General features: G+C 41.5%; 3 protein-coding genes across 7 annotated transcripts in view; 1 reads left to right on the top strand and 2 right to left on the bottom strand.

Annotated features, from left to right (window-relative positions):
* The window catches only part of tespa1 (thymocyte expressed, positive selection associated 1), a 19480-nt gene extending 16488 nt beyond the window's left edge, over positions 1-2992 (bottom strand). The window contains exon 1 of one of the 2 annotated variants that reach the window (XM_049591747.1): positions 2946-2992. The gene's annotated coding sequence lies outside the window, so the exon portion shown is untranslated. Of the gene's footprint in view, positions 1-443; positions 666-2945 lie in introns of those variants that run through there. The other variant, XM_049591738.1, reaches the window with a different exon arrangement.
* Positions 2258-12394, top strand: sp1 (sp1 transcription factor). Of its 3 annotated transcripts, none has more exons than XM_049591704.1 (6): positions 2258-2369; positions 2963-3036; positions 4884-6276; positions 8801-8942; positions 9893-10086; positions 10236-12394. In XM_049591704.1, the coding sequence occupies exons 1-6, from the start codon at positions 2363-2365 to the stop codon at positions 10538-10540; spliced, it is 2115 nt and encodes a 704-aa protein (XP_049447661.1). In that variant the 5' UTR covers positions 2258-2362; the 3' UTR covers positions 10541-12394. The 3 variants fall into 3 exon arrangements, with proteins under 3 accessions (XP_049447661.1, XP_049447671.1, XP_049447681.1); XM_049591714.1 differs by having other exon boundaries at positions 9896-10086; XM_049591724.1 differs by lacking the exon at positions 2258-2369 and adding an exon at positions 2370-2470.
* LOC125898141 (cell division cycle-associated protein 7-like) lies at positions 12118-20522 on the bottom strand. 2 transcript variants are annotated; one of them, XM_049591834.1, is made up of 9 exons: positions 20443-20522; positions 20230-20358; positions 19554-19934; positions 19013-19108; positions 17261-17404; positions 16873-17016; positions 16570-16719; positions 12877-13013; positions 12118-12617 (listed from the first exon to the last, which is right to left on the bottom strand). In XM_049591834.1, the coding sequence occupies exons 2-9, from the start codon at positions 20341-20343 to the stop codon at positions 12569-12571; spliced, it is 1215 nt and encodes a 404-aa protein (XP_049447791.1). In that variant the 5' UTR covers positions 20344-20358; positions 20443-20522; the 3' UTR covers positions 12118-12568. The 2 variants fall into 2 exon arrangements, with proteins under 2 accessions (XP_049447791.1, XP_049447801.1); XM_049591844.1 differs by having other exon boundaries at positions 20471-20501.
* Positions 20523-20625: the final 103 nt, after the last annotated feature.

A 20625-nucleotide genomic window follows, 5' to 3' on the forward strand; every position in this document is an offset into this window, starting at 1 on the left:
TTTTTAAAATTACCCAACAATGTAAAAAGTAGTTAAAATGAGCTTCCCTTTGACAAACTACAGGTCCAGTGTGCTGGTTACATATTAATGCATCTGTAATAATGGATGCAATTATATATAATAACAACACAGTGGGCATTCTTGCTGACTTGCTGCTATTAGTCACACTATTGTCACATGCAACTTTGCCTTTAATTGCTCCTAAATAGTTTCTATGTATGATTTCTATTAAGGCCCTTTGTTAATATTACTATTGTTATTATTGCCTCTCTATTTATCTGTCTTTGTGAACACCTTAATTTCCATCTGGGGATGAACAAAGGCCTATTTTATCTTATTTTATTCTGCTGGATGATGAGTAGGCTACTTTGAGCACATTCATAACATCATTTTACTTTAGTAAAGTTTGAAATATGGACTTTTCCTTGTTATTTAGTATTTACATGTGATATTATTTCTTCTTCTTCAGGATCTAAACTCTTCTTCCTCTGCTAAGGGAAATTAGCAGATGGTGCCCTGACACCAACTATACATTGTCAGACCTGATTAGGTGTGTGTTTGTGTGTATGCGGGGTTGGAAATGAATAAAAGAGAAACAGTCCCATCTAACATCAGAGTGTGTGACTCCACACAGTAGGGTGGATGCAGGCTTGGCCTGAGGACGGACTCCACCCTCTGTCCTGTTTACATGGGCACATGTGCTGCTTCACTGACAGCCCCCTCGCACATCCCAATAATAAAAGCCCTCCCACATGCGAGCCATTTTCTCCTCCCAGCGCGGTTGCAGCCAGTGTTTGAGTGTGATGGGGTCTCTTCTCCTCCACCCTGGCGGACTCCTCCCGCCTCCTTGCTGTTTCCCAGCCCACAGGGCGCCACTAGGGAGTGGCCAGCGGCCACGGAGGCAAGACTTAAATACCCAGTCCGCCTTCCTCCTTCCCCACCTCCGTGTACAAAGCAGGACATGAGCCGTAACATCTTCACACTGGTGAACGATGAGACGAAGTCACAGGAGGATTAACGGGAAATATCGTTATTTACGTAAACATATTTACTCATGGCGCCATTTAAGCGGAAAACAGATAACCCAACGTCAATCATACTCAGGCGTACAACCTACCATGCTTGGTCCCGCCCATTTCTCCGCCTTTGAGCCAATTAGATTGGCTGGTCCGTTCTAGTTGGCAGAAACGACCTTTTTCATTGGAGGAAAGCAGCAATCCTTCGCATGTAGCGCTCAGAGGAGAGCACTTCTTTTAGCTGTTGGGGCAGCGCGACAGTACAGTAACCAGGCGCCAGAGGACAGTAGAATTAAGTACTGTACTTTCTGTATGTGTTGTTTTATATTATTTTATTAAATTACTCCATGCTCATTAATCTTACACGTACCGTTTTAACTCTAAAAGCCTAAGTAGGGACAGGGATAGAAACCTGTATGCATTGCCTGTACTTTGTATTGTACACGAGGCTTATGTCTAATGCATTTGTCCCTGTCAAATAAAAAAGTAAATAAAAAAATAAATAAAGCTGAATTTTCAACACAATGTTTTTTATGTACGTAGGTATTTAATATTAACTTAATATTTGTTTGATAAATTACGTTATAATTTTTGAGATTGGGATTTCCTTTAAAAATGAAAAATGACTGTTTAAATTTAAATAATAATAATAATAATAATAATAATAATTTTACCTGCATATATTGTGATTATTTATCTACAGGTACATATATTTTTTGAACATGTAACTACATCTGTATTTAAATTACCCACTTTTAATGTGGAGTAACATTACAGTCTCGATTTTTAAGTTTAACCATTTTTTATTTTTATTTTATTACTGTCTTTTATCTCTCCTGATCATTTTTATTCTATTTTATATATTTATTTACTCTCTTTTTATTCTTAATAATCTTTTTTGTTAGTTTGTTCTGTTTTGGTTGGTTTGCTTTTTTTTTATATTATTTTATTGTTTTGTGTCTGTGTCATTCCAACTTTGCCATGTGAAGCACTTTGGGCTCCATGTTCGTATGAAAGGTGGTATATAAATAAAGTTAATTTTATTAAGGGGGAAACAAAAAAGTTTGCTGGCATGTAACATGTAGCCTGTGTTCGTAGATACAGTGCTGAAAAAATGCTTAACAATTTTAATTTTGAAAAGTAACAACATGTAAACAGAATGGCCTCAGCAGAATGTCCCATTAGCTTGAATGTTGTTGCCCCGCTCAGCTGTCAGGATACCCGGGTCCATAAATCGGACGCACCCATCTGTCTCCTTCATAGGGGGAGCTCGTCAAGTTAGTGTGAAGTTCTGAAAAGTTGTCAACCCGAAAAAAGAGCAGAGAAACTCCTCCCGTCTTCAAATTATGAGCAGTAAGTGAACTTTTAAAACTCAGCGGCATGATGTGAACGAAGCATAGCGTTAACAGTTAGGAGAAGAATTACAGAACAATTTTTTAAATGTATTCACAGTTGTAAGTACGATACTGTTTTGTTTTCTGGCAGTTTAAAAGTGACCAACTACTTAACTGCTAATTGTCGGTACTTAGCTAACTGTGTAACTGTAACGTAACTTCTGTTGCTAATTGACACTAACGTCACATGCTAACGCAATAATTGAACTTTATCAAATTCACGTGAGATAGCTGAGTTATATTTAGTGGTACAGTTGAAACTATGTCGCTCGCTTCAGCTGATACTTCGCTGTTTTCCTCTACAGTAGTTGTGGGGAGTTCATGTTAGCTTAGCTAACAAGCTAGCTGGCCCTTCCGAGCACTTGTAGCTTGGATTTCCTCACATTTCTTAACTGGTTTGGTTATAGCTTAAACATTTCTTAGAGTTTAGTTATTTATGTGAGGTCGACCGTGTGGGAACTGTGTTGTTCCCCCAGTGTTGAATGTTATCAGTGTGATGGTGTTGTGTTTCACACTTTAACACAAGTGATCTTACCAACTCTTCTTCCGCAGATCAGCAGCAGGGTGAAATGGCCGCTGCGGAGAGCGGTGGAAGCTACAGTCAAAAGCGAAACACAAATTCACAAGTAGGTTCACTTTCGCTGTTTCCATGAATCAGATGATTGTCAATGAGAAACATTACCTATACTCCCCACTCATACCCACTGACCCTGTTTATGTATCCCCCGTTAGTTTGTGTGATTGTGTCGTCCATCTCTGTCGGGACTACGGGTTGTTGATTTTCTCTCCGGAGCACATGTCACCGGGGTGGGGAATGGGCAGGTAAATTTCGCCCACACGGGGTGTTCCCGTCAAACCCCGGCACTTCATGTGCATTTCGCTCGGCCCATTTGGCTGGCCTTGGAGGGGGTGGCTAGAAGAGTGTGTCAGTTTATAGGGCAAAATAAAAGTGTGGGAGGGAGATGGGTGGGTTTGGGGGGAGGGGAAGCCGAGCCCGCCGCTGCTTTGGAAAAAATGTGGTCCCTCCCATACTCTCCCACCCTGCTTCCCCTCGGGCTTCATACTACAGCCCCACTGTGTGGAGTGCTGGACAGAGACCTGCATGACAATATAAAAAAATAAAGGAGTGATAAATAGCGTTTTGGGAGTGTGGCAGTATATCATGGTTAGATTGTTATTTTCAAAGCCAGCCATTTGGAAATCCTTTTTTTAAACTCAAACTCAGAATGTTTATTTTATTCTAAAAACATCCTTGGCCTCATCAGTCCAGACTCTCCAACTCTGTCTTAAAACCTTGCCACATTAATGGAAGAAGGGAAAGATATCCGTTGGCTGTGATTGGTTTTTCCTCTTCACATGACATGCAGTGCACGCTGCTGCATTCAAGAAGTTGCAATCTGTTTGTCTCAGGATGCAACCTTCGGGCCCTGCAAAATAGGCCCTTGGGAATGCGTGCTGCAACGGCAGCGCTCTGGCGTTTGAGTGCGTCTGCTGAGCGTTTACATTGAAGTGAATTTGAGGGTGCAAAAAACATGGCATGTGTACGGCCCCTAAGTCTCAAACTTGTGATGTCATTGGGTATAAAGTCTGAGATTGTTTTTGTGGAGCCACAGAATGTTTGTTTTCCTTTTTTATACCCAAAATGAGCTTCATTGTATTGTAATGTTCTCAGTCCTTATACAGAAAATGTACCGACATACTCAGAACACTCCCCTGGGTGCTCTCAGTGTCATCTATTACATCTATTACTAGTTCTATGGATCAGCTTCAAACTTTATATCCTATGACATCATAAATTTGAGTTTTAGCACTTTAGTTTTTTGATTTAGAAGAGAGTTGTTCATGTTTACTAATATTTTTGGACTGTCTTTGACCACAGGAATACGATGTATGGATTTTTAAAATGGTTGTAGTTCCCCTTTAACAGTGTAGCTTGCTTTTATTGTTTGTTTTTATCACTTGTGCAGTCACCCTGCTTTTATTTATTACAATTATTCATTTAACTCTGCTGTTTATAGTAAAGCAATTTTTACATGTGCTTATGAAAGTGCTCTAGAAATAATATTTTGTGTCACTATGTTGGCATTATTATTTCTTTATAGTACACTAATTACTACCTCAGTAAGTTTAATGAGTGGACATTTTGGCTGCCATTTAGGCTGTATTTTTGTCGTGCAGAAACATTAAAGATACAGTATGAAGCATTTAGTTGCATCTAGTGGTGATCCGGTCTTGCACTACTTCAGAAACAACGTGTATGTAGATATAAATGACTCATCCGGTAACGAAAACACTGCAGTTCTTATTTTCAGGTTATCATAAACTAATGAAAGTATTGTTATGAATATTATGTTCCATTTCCATCAATAGGTACCCCTAAATCCAACACAGTGGATAATATGTATGTTAGATAGTAAATGTACTTTAACTGTATGAATTAATTCTCATGTCCTTTCATGTATTCCCTTTCCAGGACTCACAGCAGCCATCTCCTCTGGCCTTGTTGGCCGCCACATGCAGTCGAATTGACACCCCAGGAGAGAACGATTCACCTTCAGACCAACAACAAAACCAGCAGCAACAGCTGGACCTAAACCAGGGTGTTTTCACCTCCAGTGCCAACGGCTGGCAGGTCGTCCCTCTTAGCGTTCAAGCAACCTCTGGCACTAACACCATCACCACCGACTCCTCAGGGGTGATGACAGGGGGAGACGCAGGCAAGAGCAGACAGGTGCTGTCACCATCAGCGGCTGTGGTGAGCACTCAGGGACAGCAGCAGCAGCCACAGCAGTTTGTAATAGCTCAGGCACCATCGATGCAGGGCCAGCAGGTGCTTACCACCATATCAGGTGTAATGCCCAACATTCAGTACCAGGTTATTCCCCAGTTTCAGACAGTAGATGGCCAGCCATTGCAGCTGGCACATGCTCAGCAGGAATCTGCTGTACCTGCCGCTGCAGGAGCGGGGCAGCAGTTTCAGATTGTGTCATCCTCTAATGGCCAGCAGATCATAGCTGCAACCAACAGAGCCGGTGCAGCAGGAAACATCATAACAATGCCCAGTCTCCTTCAGGGAGCCATCCCCATTCAAAATATAAGCTTAGGCAATGGCATGTTACAAAACCAGCCCCAGTTCTTGGCAAATATGCCTGTGTCACTGAATGGAAACATCACCTTGTTGCCCGTCAGCACTGGAGCAAGCGGAGGTGGAGAGTCAAATAGTGGAGGGGATGCAGGGGGAAACCAGCTCATACAGCAGCAGCAACATCCTGTGTCCAGCGGAGCAGGTTACATGACAAGTGCGGCCTCTGTCACCACGCAGGCCTCCTCTACGTATGGTATGGCACAGACGCAGAACAGCAACGGAGTCACATTCCAGCAGAACACAGCAGCTTCTCTGGGTGTCCCAATACAGCCAGACAACAGAGACGGGCAGCAGCCACAGCAGATCCTTATCCAGCCTCAGCAGGTTATCCAAGGTGGAACACCCCTCCAGGCCATCCAGGCTGGTACCGTTACGGGGGGTCAGGTGTTTGCGACTCCGACGCTGAGCCAAGAAGGGCTTCAAAATCTTCAAATTATGCCAAACACAGGCCCCATCCTCCTGCGCACTGTCGGCCCCAATGGCCAGGTGAGCTGGCAGACCATTCAAATTCAGAGTCCCACAGGACCACAGATCACCCTGGCCCCGATGCAGTCTCTCCCCCAACTTGGTCAGGCTCAGGGTGCTGCTGCAGCTGGAGGAGTGTCTGTCAACACGGTGCAGATCCCAGGCATCCAGACCATAAATCTCAACACACTCGGAGGCTCTGGGCTGCAGATGCACCAGCTGCAGACTGTTCCCATCACCCTTACTGGCACAGCAGGTCAGTCAGTAGCCTACTTTCCAGGAATAATTGATGTTAGGGATTAAACATGTATACATAGCATTTGCATAATATTTTGATAAGTGTGATGTATGAACATAGAGTGCATTAAATAAACAGTTGTTGCACTTCGAGCTGTCAGTAACTCAGGAAAACCTGTTTGATAAAGGACTTAATTCAAACTAAATTTTACAGTCCTTACTGCCTGATACCAGATGGAATAGTCAACTTGTTTGAGTCCATTTCCATCTTCATCAAGCAGGATTTATACTTGTGCGGCACACCCTACACTGTAGCCTACGCACGTCGCCTACATCGTTACACCTCCAAAACACTAGTCAGCGACTGGGTTTCTGTGAAGTGCTGTAAAGTTTAGTTGATTTAAAACACACATTAAATATGGCTTAATTGCAACAGTTTCAAACACAAGTACACAAATCAGCTTCAAAATAACTCGCAGCATTCACAGACAAACACTTGTCTTTATCTGGACACATTTTCCCCACTAATACAACATGCTAACGTTATTAGCACAAGTATATGGCATTTTACATTGTATAAATTAGCCTAGCGACGAGCGGAGATTTCCTCTACTCATATAAAACCAGGCAACGGCAACATTTAACAAAGGTAATGGTACATAATTTGGCTCCGTAACCACTCACAAGGTTCACGGACAAAACAACTGTCTCATACTAAACACGTTTTCCAAACAATTACAACATGTTAACGCTATTAGCCTGTGGCATTTTCCACTATATAAATTAGCCTAGCGAGGAGCGGAGATTTCCTCTGCTCATGTGAAGCCAGGATAAATCCCTAAGTATAAATCCCTGAAGGATAAATTACAGAAAATGCTATTTTTGTGGAGGCTTTATCGTCTTCATAATTTATAGTTTCTTATCTCTGAAATGAAAGTAAATAAAAGCTTCATTTCCACTGAGGAACATGGTTTCATCATACAAAAAGAGACAGGAGGTCTGCACTGCCGCGATGTGTAGTTACATTTCTGTGCACGTCAGGCTACGGCTTAGGCTACAGCATAGGTTACCACGTAGGCTCCATGTCAAGCAGCACCTACTAGCTATGGCGTCAATTCAACGCAGAAGTATAAGTTCCACATTCAATTTAGTGCAGTGGACTTATTCAAAGGTCTGGACCCAGGCAACGATCCTTATGCAGTCCTGTATCCATATTTCTAAATTTAACTGATTTATATGTTATTTGCTGTTTGTGGTCATTACTTTTCAGACATCGTGGACCTTTATTTTGTCTGTAATCAGAGTAACAGAGGTTAAAATTAACCTTTTGATTGTGTTAACCTTTAGTTATTTTAGGCAACACAAATACCTATTGCAGTACCCAGTCATTGTTCGGCAGTAGGCTAGCTGGCAGTTGGGTTGAGTCAATATGTTAAATTAGGTTTGCTTGCTGTGTTGACATTTCTCCCCCCAGACTGAAATGCAAAGTATCTTGTGTCCCTGGATTTGATCTCTTTCACTCTTTGTGTGTCTAGTGCACTATACTGGTTTAACGAGTTCAGCTGGCCCAGTGTTTTCCTGAGCTCTTTTCTGTACTGTATGTGTTGTGGTCCTGCTGAATTTTTTTTTTCTTTCCTGGGTGACGCTGCATTTCCTCACACGATGATCATATTATAGTTCTTTATTTGTGGGTTAGCCACAACTTCTGTGTCATAGCAGGGGTGTAACTCGACCTCACCCATCTTATAGTGACTGTTATCATGTCGAAACCCCTTTTTAGCTCTGTTTATGGCAGCCTCTTGTGTTCTGTTCATGCGCTTGCTAGTCAATATGTGTGACATTGTGAGGAATCATTGGATCTGTTTTTGGGGCATGTAATTTGCTCTGTTATCCTTGTTATGATTCATGTACGTCTTATCAGTTACGTACAGTATGTAGCAGGTTTAGATATCAGCAGTACTGACTGTAAGACATGCTACACATCAGTGTCTGTGCTGAAATTATAAACATTTACTTTAGTATGGTAGTTAAAGCCTGGAGGGCTCAGGCTATCGTTTAACTGTTCATTGTTGTGTTTCTTATATAGTCATCTTCAAATAGGATGTCTCACTGGTACAATAAGCTATTGTGAATGCCATTAAATAAGGAAATATTAGAAAGTAACAGGTGAAGTTCTTGACTCTATGTCCATGGAAATTACTTGCTGTATTACTTATCAGAAATGCAGAGTAAAGTGGAGGCTAGCACACGTTTGAATGTATATGGATGTAAGTGGCTCACTCTTTTAGTGGGTCTCCTTGTTATATTTAAAAGCAGTAATTTAGGGATCCTGCACCAGCTGAATGTTTGACATTTTAAGCTGTAATCTCTCTGAGGAATGGGATGGATTTTCTTGCTGGAAAGATAGCATAAAAACTTGATGTATGAATGAATTGCCCTGAGTTTGCTCTGAACTTGATTGATGAAATATGTATAAACCAAAAAGATCTCAAACCATTGTTAGAAATTATCTCACACAAGTATTTTCTATTCCACTCCTACAGGAGAGCAGGCGCTACAGACAGGCGGAGATAGTTTGGATGACAGCACAGCCATGGATGACGAGGATATAAGCCCACAGCCTCAAGGACGACGTAACCGCAGGGAAGCGTGTACCTGCCCCTTCTGCAAGGATGGAGAAGGACGGTATGTCATTGAACCGCTTTCCAAATACTGAACATTATTAGCTCTGTAGAGATATATATTACAGCACCTAATGTGGTCACTGAGTGTACATTGTGCTTATTTAGAATGTGATTTAGTATGACATCTAAATGTTTTTTCCTAATATCATGTGAGAGATCATGTTGATATTATATTATGACCTCTGCCAAGGAGGTGTGTTTTTGGTTTGGTTTGTTTGTCTGTTTGTCAGCAGGATTACAGAAAAAGTACTGGCCCAATTTTCATGAAACTTGGTGGAAGGGTGTAGCATAGGTCACAGAAGAACCCATAAAATTTAGGAGCAGGTCCAAATCACAGGGCCAGTACACAAACTATTTTTTGCAGTTGTTATAAGTGAGAGATATTGCATTTGGCCTTGGTTGAGGTCGGTGCTCTCCGAATGCCCTTCCAGTATTATATGACATACTGTTATCTGTACTGTTAGCTGCAAGTGTGTAAGATAATGCCTTAGTTTGCCTTTTCACTTAAGAGTTTTGTCATTAATGTTCTTACTTAAAGGAAAACCAAAGTTTATTAGAACTGTTATCCAGAGCTACAAAATTGAAACTTAAAGTGTAGTAAACCGTATTTTTTCTTAAGAGTATCTCTAGCTCTTTTTAAACAGACTCGCAATACTGCCGCATAATATGGGCGTAATATGTACAACAGCAATGATGCCTAGTGTCACACGCTTGTATCCCATCCTGCCAGCTCCTGCACCCCCATTCTGTGTTTGTATGTTTTATACAGAGTGGCGAGGCAGAAGAACAGCGCAGTATTCCCATCTCGAACATCCTGTGTAAATGGGGCTTCACAGATAGACTATATTTCTGTTTTCAGCTGATCGTATTTAACCTCTGAATATCTCATGGAAAAGTCAGTTACCCTCCAACTCTGTCCATCTGATTGTGGTTTTTTTTTTCTATATCAAGCAGCGACCCTACTAAAAAGAAGCAGCACATTTGTCACATCTCCGGCTGTGGAAAGATCTACGGCAAGACATCCCACCTGAGAGCTCACCTGCGTTGGCACACAGGAGAACGACCCTTCGTTTGCAGCTGGTCTTTCTGTGGCAAACGATTCACCCGTTCAGATGAGCTTCAGCGCCACAAGAGGACGCACACAGGTGAGGGTGTAGTTGATATGACCGTAAGACAAGGACGTAGAATATCACAACTGAAGGATGTCAATGATGACAAAGTCCTTGATGTATAAATAGGGATGTATAAGCTGATGCTATTTTTAGATTGATTTTTATATCTCCCTCCTTTTCAGGTGAGAAGAGGTTCGCCTGCCCAGAGTGTCCCAAACGCTTCATGCGCAGCGATCACCTCTCCAAGCACATCAAAACCCACTTGAACAAGAAGGCAGTCGCCGCCACCACCAGCACCACAGTCTCCACTGACGCCGCTTCCCCTACAGCAGGAACAAAAGTCGGCACAGGAGCAGTGTCGGCCAACGACCAGCACACCATCGTCACCATGGAAACCTTATCTGCAGAGAGCATAGCTCGATTAGCCAGCAGCGGGATCAACATGATGCAGGTGGACCTTCACCAAATTAACGGCAACAGCTACTGAGGACAGCGGAGGGAGGCGGGCCTCGGTGGATGTCGCATTCGGACATTTGGGGTTAAAAAGGGCATGTCTGACTGCAGACACAGAACCTCACAAGGGCTTCAGACAGGAGAGGCGGTCACAGATTCAACACAACAGACACTATTAAATTTGAGAACTAAAGCACGAATACGGATCTCCATCATGTATTTAGACACCTGTGGCATTTAAGGGTCAGAGTCGGATGAAAATGTTAGACTAGAGAAATCATGAAATCTTATTTCCCCTGAACGGAAATGGCACAACACTAACATTATTTTGTCCCACATAAAGACTCAATCTTACTTGATGGTGGGATTGCAATAACACACACAGACTGGCACTTTTGGTGTTGAAATTGGTAGCTAGTAATATCTTCTCTACATGCTTCTCTAGTAAAGAGATGACACTACCAGGGTTGGAAATTAGCAAAATGCTGGTAAAATATGCAGCGGCTTCTAGATTTGCTTTGCTAACCAGTCATAAAATCATGGTTATCTGTTAAGTAGCTGGTAGTGTTTGGAATCCACTGACCAGAGGGGCAAGTGGACCAAAGATTTCCAACCCTGGACACTACTAAGTCAGACTCTCCCTTGTTTCCAAGGCTGTGGGCTTCCATCTTCACCTCAGGTGTTTCCTGCCCTCTCAGACTGGGCTGCTGTATCAGGCTCATCAACGAGCCCATGATGCTAAATTTACGTTATGAAAGCATATTGTTGGTTCTCACATTCCTGTGGTCGCAGTTATGGGAGAATCAAATGTGTTAACAAACTAACAACCCCATTATCATAGGAATAACAGGAGAAGCGTTTCAGGGTGTTTGGAGAAGGGCTCAAATACACAAGGTCACAACCAAGTCAGAGCCAGAGGCACTAATCAGTGTGAGGACGTCTGTGTGTCAGGGCACTGACATCCTGAGAATTAACTCTTTAACCGCTTATGTAGGTACACACATTCAAGCCATCATGCTTTGATATGTTTATCATAGCAAAAAAACATTTTTTTTTTATGTACATATATATTTTTGGTAATGTAAAGGCTACAGGAATTCTTAGCGTAGGCAGGATCATCTTACATGATTTCAAGAGATTGCCTTTCAGTTGTATGAACCTCTCATGCACAATCAATCTTAATCTAATGTTGTTACTTTTATATATATATATATGTAGATTAAATGTCTAAATTTAAGAGCCTTTCTGTCATAGAATAACGTATTCTATACAGTCCAGATCTTCCCAGTTCTTCTTTTCCCCTATGCTATACTTATCTTTGCCTTGCAGTCTCATCGCTTTTTCTTTGGATGGAAAACTGTGTCTTCTTTGGTCATATCTGGTCAGAGTCAAGTATTTTGTAATAATATCCAGACAGCATAAATATGTAAGCTCCAAACCAAAGGTTCATACTCATTTTATAAACGAAACTAGGAAATCTTTCTTTGGTCCGTGAACTTTCTAATCATTTTTACTCTTGTAATACATATGTTAAAGTTCTAACTGGAAGAGATCCAGCTCGAGGCAGGCACCGGACACACATCCCTTTGTTGTCCAAATAAATAAGTTGCAAATGTACTAAGGGTCAACTTTTTTCTGGAAAGATGCTTTCACTGATTAAATCATTTTCTTTGCTTCAGAATTCTGCTTTATTTGCAAAAGATAATTGTAACTTGTATTACGTCAGTAAATGTACCTTTAAAAGCTCTCCTTTGAAACTCTATAGACTAAGTTCATTGGACAACAAGTGCTCTTACTTTTCTGCCCCGTTTTAAATAAGGGATTTTATATTGTGTGTATACAACTACTGCAGATGCCAACAGCTGGATTAAAATTAAGATTAAATATACATTGTCTCTGTTCTTTGCAATCATGTCAATTTAATACACATCACTGATAAAAAAAATACTTTATTTGTATAAAATCACAGGTGCTGTGTGTTTAAGTGAGATTAAAACAGATTAAAAACTTGAAAAAGCAGAAAATGAAACAGTATGAACAATTGTGCCACCTAGTGTTGACATCACATCTCCACATCATGGTCATCCTCATTCTTGAGTTTGTTACGGAGGCTGCAGGGAGAGAAATAAAACAGTGATGTTTTGTCAGCTTCAAACCTTACTGTCGTTCATTAAGATGCTTTAGCAGCAGCATAATGAGCCTGACCCTGCAAGGACCCACCATGAGCCTCTGTCAGACCTGGCAGGGCCCCGTGTAAAGACACAAACAATTTCCATTGTACAAAAGGGCTATGTGAATATGTTGCTGTTACAGTAGTTAGCTCATTGACAACACCTGAATTTATCAAATCTCGTGGTGTAGTTCCCTCACCTGGTGAGGTAGGAGTGGACGTCGGAGAAGCCGTGGTACTGAGCCAGGGGGAACAGGATGCCAGTCGGGCAGCGGCCTTCACGCTGGCGGCAGAAGCTGCAGTTGCAAATGCCACGGCAGGGAGGACACTTCCACTCCTGAGGAGATAACCAATGGTGTTGGAGCCATTTTTGTGTTGATTGGAAAGCGTGGAGTCACAATTTTCCTTATTTATGTAGGGTATATAGAGATTGTCTTGTCTAAATTTTAAAATTTAAGAATAATATTCTAAGCAATTATTTTAAGACTGATTAATCAGATGATCAGTTGTGATAGAAGAAAGGGGCGGCACTGAGTCCCAATTATTTTCTTTAGCAAACAGGAAATGTGTACAAATTGGGGCATCACTACAGTGTGGCACCTAACATTTGCCTTGAGAATGTTTTAGTCATTTTATTTAAAGTGAGAATAAATCAGCAAATGAAGGCAACAGAATCAACGACTGCTGTGTAGTCAAGTCAAGATGCAGAGCCCTGTTAAGAAGCCACAGTTTAGAAGAAGTTCAAAGAACAGGCCACAAATGGTTAAAATCTAAAATGTACTGTTAAAGGAGAAGTCCAGTATTTTGCACTTTGAGCCTACCACTATTTTGGTCTTAACCATTCTATTTCATCATAAACAACCCAGAAATGGGGCTCAAAGTGCAAAATACTGGACTTCTCCTTTAAGTTAAATACTATTATGTTTTATTAAATCTTTTTGCTAGTGTGTTTTTTTTACTCTGGTCGTTCTCACATTCCAGTCAAGTGCCACTACTTTGAGATTTAGGCCTGCAGGGTTGCTTACTTAAAGCTGAAAATGACAAACAGCACAGAGAAACAAAACCAGCGTACAAGAGTACAACTCTGTCTTCCTATAAGTACTGTTAAGAAAGTTACTTTTTGTTTTGCTACTCAAGAGTTGCTTGTACAAATGTTGAGCTACCAAAGGCACAGAAGTTGGCAGTGACCTACACTAACTAAAAAAACAGTCCAAATTAAAAACATTAATGCCAGGAAAAAAAAAAAAAAAGTGAAAGAAGTTGTCAGGCTCACACTGTGCCCCAGTTATCGTAGTGTGAGATCAGTTTAACCCTGTTGTTCATGCAACCAATGAAAAATTGCACAAAATATTCCATTTCATATACTCCAATAATACTTCTGTTTACATGCAGCTGTGCATACTCTGATTAACGTTTCCTAACATACCATTTATCACCTCAAAATACAGAAAAGTTTAAATGGCAGGGGTTGCTTATGCCATTCTGCTTCTTTGCATCAAAATAGGAATGTTTTCCACCAGTAGCAGACTTGCTGGACCATGTGAACACAGCCTCCCTATTTCATAATGCTTAAAAGTAGGTGTGTTTCTACACTGAACAAAAATATAAACGCACCACTTTTGTTTTTGCTCCCATTTTTCATGAGCTGAACTCAAAGATCTAAAACATTTTCTATCCACACTAAAGACCATTTCCTCACAAATATTGTTCACAAATCTGTCTAAATCTGTGTTAGTGAGCACTTCTCCTTTGCTGAGATAATCCATCCCACCTCACAGGTGTGGCATATCAAGATGCTGATTAGACAGCATGAATATTGCACAGGTGTGCCTTAGGCTGGCCACAATAAAAGGCCACTCTGAAATGTGCAGTTTTGCTTTATTGGGGGGGTCAGAAAACCAGTCAGTATCTGGTGTGACCACCATTTGCCTCACGCAGTGCAACGCATCTCCTTCGCATAGAGTTGATCAGGTTGTTGATTGTGGCCTGTGGAATGTTGGTCCACTCCTCTTCAATGGCTGCGCGAAGTTGCTGGATATTGGCAGGAACTGGAACATGCTGTCGTATACGCCGATCCAGAGCATCCCAAACATGCTCAATGGGTGACATGTCCGGTGAGTATGCTGGCCATGCAAGAACTGGGATGTTTTCAGCTTCCAGTAATTGTGTACAGATCCTTGCAACATGGGGCCGTGCATTATCATGCTGCAACATGAGGTGATGGTCGTGGATGAATGGCACAACAATGGGCCTCAGGATCTCGTCACGATATCTCTGTGCATTCAAAATGCTATCAATAAAATGCACCTGTGTTCGTTGTCCATAACATACGCCTGCCCATACCATAACCCCACCGCCACCATGGACCACTCGATCCACAGCGTTGACATCAGCAAACCGCCCCCCCACACGACGCCTCACATGCTGTCTGCCATCTGCCCTGAACAGTGAAAACTGGGATTCATCCATGAAGAGAACACCTCTCCAACGTGCCAGACGCCATCGAATGTGAGCATTTGCCCACTCAAGTTGGTTACGACAACGAACTGCAGTCAGGTCGAGACCCCGATGAGGACGACGAGCATGCAGATGAGCTTCCCTGAGACGGTTTCTGACAGTTTGTGCAGAAATTCTTTGGTTATGCAAACCGATTGTTGCAGCAGCTATCCGGGTGGCTGGTCTCAGATGATCTTGGAGGTGAACATGCTGGATGTGGAGGTCCTGGGCTGGTGTGGTTACACGTGGTCTGTGGTTGTGAGGCCGGTTGGATGTACTGCCAAACTGTCTGCTGTCAGCCATTGAAGAGGAGTGGACCAACATTCCACAGGCCACAATCAACAACCTGATCAACTCTATGCGAAGGAGATGCGTTGCACTGCGTGAGGCAAATGGTGGTCACACCAGATACTGACTGGTTTTCTGACCCCCCCAGACCCCCTCAATAAAGCAAAACTGCACATTTCAGAGTGGCCTTTTATTGTGGCCAGCCTAAGGCACACCTGTGCAATATTCATGCTGTTTAATCAGTATCTTGATATGCCACACCTGTGAGGTGGGATGGATTATCTCGGCAAAGGAGAAGTGCTCACTAACACAGATTTAGACAGATTTGTGAACCATATTTGTGAGGAAATGGTCTTTAGTGTGGATAGAAAATGTTTTAGATCTTTGAGTTCAGCTCATGAAAAATGGGAGCAAAAACAAAAGTGGTGCGTTTATATTTTTGTTCAGTGTACTTCCAACAACAAATGTGGGCTTTTCTATTGGGCATGCATCTCTACGCCTGCCTTGCTAACTCTTAGCGAGTTGGCTTGTGTACAATGCATCCACGACAACAGAGAGCTGACAGCAAACAGGCAAGATGCTGTGTGTTGCAAACTCCACTTAAGACCCCTAATGGAAACACATACTCTGAATGCTCTGCATACATGTCCAAAGAATGCTCCTAAAACCTGTGTAACAGCAGCATATCCCACATGCCTTAATTGGAAAATGCTAACTTTAGAGAGAAATTCTGCATATCCAACACAGTGTTCACATGACCTGTATCAAATTCTGATTATCATCATATTTGGAATATTGGTGGAATATTAGTATGCATGTAAACAAAAGCAGTGTCAATAGGAAAGTGTAACATATCTCAATTTTAACTCCTCGATAATGTTCACATCTGGCTTTCAAATCTAGGCCAAAGGAACTGATGAGACATTTTTAAACAGCACCTGTAATAAACCCTGCCCTTAAATCTCTCTCTATACCTTTGATATATAAAATCTGTCCCAATACAAGCCTGAATATTAACTGACTGAAATACTGAAGTGTATGTGAGGAAAATGTCTCTTTTGTGCCTCTACAGAGGTGTAGAGTGTGTGCTGGTGTGTCAGCAGTCTGACCGGATCAAGCAGCGCCTTCCTGACATCCTCTCCGTATCTGTTCCTCAGACACGGCCCACAGAACTGACCCTGAATGCCTCGACAGCCCTCACTGCGGCAGCACGTCTTAGTGTCAACAGTTTTCTGACGGCACTGATGACACGTGGAGCCCTGGGGAAAAACAACAACAACAACAAAAAAAAAAAAACACACAGAGAAAACTAGAGATGGGCGACAGGTGTGCTGACTTTTATAACATTTCATGCATATTCTGCCAATTTTAGACTTAAGTAATACATAGGAAGCGTGCAGCTGAGAACTCACTGTGACACTGTTGTACACTTTATCAGTCATGTTGTCTGCGACCAGCTGAATCTCGTCCTCTGTGATTTCCTCCACAGGGCGGATCTGATGAGGTTTGCACTGATTAGGCCGTGGGGTGCCACGGCGCTGTGGGGCTCTGCGTACCTGACACACAAAGACGATGATAACGACTTATTTAGCTTTAAGCTTTACACAGAAATTGACAAGTTAAAGAGTCAGTCAACAAAACACACACAGACCTACAACAAGACCAACACATGGCAGCCTCTAACCATTACACAGTATCACAAATAAAATGATGGATGGATTGGATGAAGGAATTTGGAAGTTAGAACACACTGATACAAATATTAAGACTCCAGATTTTCATTTAAACAACAGAGCTGACCTCCAGCAGCTCCTCCTCCAAGCTGAACTCCAGCTCTTCCTCCTTAGGGACTGATAGATCTTCACTTCCCCCCATAGAGCGGGTCTGTCTGCGAGAAGCTCGCTCTGGGTTCTTCCTGGACTCTCCTCCAGAGCGTGGTGGACGCTGCAGGCAATGGTAGATAAAATCATCTCAGTAGTACATCTATTTAGAAACACGATTATTCAAAATTCTACTGACTTCTGAAGAGAAAGAACAGTGGCTAGCTTGTTACCCCAGCCTTACAATTTCGATTTCACTGTTGCAGACAAATTTCCAATGTCAGAGTAAAATGAGAGTTTTACCTCAGTTAGTATGTGATTGATCTCAACTGTTTGATGTAAGGTGGAAATTAAACTCAGTCCAAGCTGTTGTCTTTTTTTTATCTTGACATTCCAACAAAATCAAACATGTTTAACAAGCTTTTAGTCTTGGCTTATGCAAAGACTTAAGTTCAATGACATGAATGTTGTCAACAACTTAAAAGTAGGGCTGTACCCAAATATTCGGATATTCGTTTCTATGGGTAGGTATTCATTATGAAAATTTGGTATTCGATATTCGTTTTTTTATTTACTTTTTTAAATTTATTATTATTATTTTTTTTTTTTAAACATATTTTTTGGTGCTAAATGTAGTCTTTTTGTTGTTGGTAAATGTAGGTTATCAATAAAAATCAAAACTTTTAAATTGCATTATCAAAATGTGAAAATATAGTATCGCCTACCAATGGAGCTTGTGCGCACGGCACGCTTGAGCGCATCTGTCTGAGGCTGTGGATCAATGCCAAGTTTTACCACTTTATCACTATTCCCTCTAACTTGTAGCTGTTTTTTCATTATCTTTTGAATTTAATATGAATTATAGAACCGTTTTTGTCAACATTTGTTTCCCCCGTTTTGTACAATAACTTATTGTTTAAAGTTTAACAAGTTTCTTTTGGAAAGAAAGCATAGAATAATGTACTGAAGGAGACTGTTGTGCCATCACATTTTTTTGTGGTTTGAGAGCAAAGATCCGGTTGCCGCTGTGCAAAACTCGGCAATACAATTAGGTCCAAAAAAACCCCCGAGTCCTCCAACGCCGCCCCGTGAGCAGAAACTGGTGGCGTTGTGGAGTGACCAAGAGTCGGTTAATTTGGTATGTATCTGATCCCCCAATCTGCACTTATTTTAGTGAGAAATATTAATTTTTAAAACAGCCTGCATCTCATTCCCATGCTCTCTTCCCACTAAAATTACACTAACCAACAAAGGCTGGTAGTGGGTTGAGGCGACAAAATCCAAATATTAAATTTGTATACAGATACAGTTTCTTTATGGATTGATGCTGAATTGACAAGAATACTGTTGCCGTATGCCTTTTATCTTGTGTTTCTAGAATTATGCATTTCTGTGGACGCATATTTTTTAAAGGGAGTTTGGCATAATATTTTACAGCAGGAGCAGGATAGGAAATAATCTCAAAAGCAATTTGGTTATAGTCTTGGAAATCATGACCTTGCAAGATCTCCAGTCTTTGCAAAATCTTACACTGTATGAATAAAAGCTCATGGTCTTTAGATGTGAGAGGGTGTCAGACTTAAGTCTTTAAAAAACATTTTTTCAAAGTCTTCTGGCAAACTGTAGGCATTAGCCAAGTATGTTGGTCGACCTTTTGCTCACTCATATTAAATATAAATAACTGCAAAAACTCACACTGTGACAGATTTTTTTTTTATCATCTTCTACTCACAGAGCTCTTCTCTTTCGTCTTTTGTTTGGCAACTTGTTTTCTCAGAATCCCTGCACCTCCTGGCATCTTCTGCAGGTCTGCCATCAGCTGAGCCAGCTGTATGAGAATGGAGGAGAAAAGGATAAGGGACACAGCAAATAAACATATTCTCGAGCCAGTCTAGCAGGGCAAACTTTTCAGCACTTTAAACTAAGCATTTTGGCATGACACTAATGTCTCAGTTTACTAAACGTTTTTCATATTGTCATGTCAAATCTAAAACCATTGATATTCATGAACCAAGTCAAAGCCATGTGTCCTGCAGCTATGACTTATGTCTATTTCTACTGTTCAAAAAGATCTATGATGGATAATATTAATAGCTCTCTCTTTGCGGTCACATGCCATGAAAGCACCTTAAGTCTGAACTTTAATTCTGTTTTGCACCCTAGGTATTCCTCTGCACATGTCTGGGAACCACAGCTTTGAATTCAGTTTGTCACATCAGCCTGTCAGTTTCCAAACATTACTACACTATGATGGCTCTGTGTTTCTTGTTTACCATTGCTTTGTTGGCCTTGATGTTCTGTTCTCTCTTGGCGAGGAACGACAGTGATACATTTTCTTCTGAATCAGATCCACGCTCTTTCGAGGGAGACACTGCTGTCTCTTCATCATCAAATTTCACATGTCTGTTCTTCTTTGCCTGGCTGGTCTTTCCTGCCCGCTTCACCCCTCTCTTTTCTGTCATCTTTTCTTCCTTCTCTTCCTCTCCTTCCTCCTCCTCCTCATCATCATCAGTGCACTGCTGGGTAGAGGGAGTGGAGCGGAGGGCCACCCTCAGCCTGAAGGTTTGGGCACCGGAAGATGGTTTAGACATGGCTTTCTGATGCTTGGGGGAAAGGTCAGGCTGGGCTTCATCTTCATCTTCGAAATCCGAATTCTGTTGGACATATCACAAATAGGTGTGATTTTAAATCTGGCAAATGCTTAATGTCTTACACTTTTTCCAGTAAAACTGATCTGTTTTTGTCAAAAGTTTGTGTTGTAGCAGAGCATAAAAAGCACAGCCTGTCAGATGCATTCAAGTATGACAAATCCCTACAAGGCAATATTCTTAATTTGAGAACATTTAATGTTTTCCCAATTTAAGATGTAAATTAACACTTATCTTTCAAATCTAATGCTGTGTCTGGCAATATGGAGGTCTGAATTAACTTAATTAACAAATTACTCACCTCATCACAGAGGTCGTTGATCTCACTGTCAGAAAAGCCATAAAATGTCCGCTCATTATCAGAATCCTCCGCAAACACATCGGCTAAAGCTAGCTTCTCTGTCATGGCGTTCATTCCTAAAAACCCCGCCTGAGAAAAGATACAACAACAAACTTAAAATTAATCTATATGACGTATTTAGTCTGATAAATACGTACAAATAAGTTACTTTACTATTTTATTCTGGATGCCCGCGACCTACTAGCTTCTGAAGTTTAGCTAGCTAACGGCCCGCCCGCACACAGCTTCGTTACAATTAGCCTGATTGACAATTAGGTGTGCGTGTTTTGTAGCTCGGGGCAGCACGGATTAACAGAATCAGCCACATACAATGTCGCTTTTTAAACTCCGCCCTCA

This window comes from Epinephelus fuscoguttatus, linkage group LG1, assembly GCF_011397635.1.
Source record: "Epinephelus fuscoguttatus linkage group LG1, E.fuscoguttatus.final_Chr_v1".
Lineage (NCBI taxonomy): Eukaryota > Metazoa > Chordata > Actinopteri > Perciformes > Serranidae > Epinephelus > Epinephelus fuscoguttatus.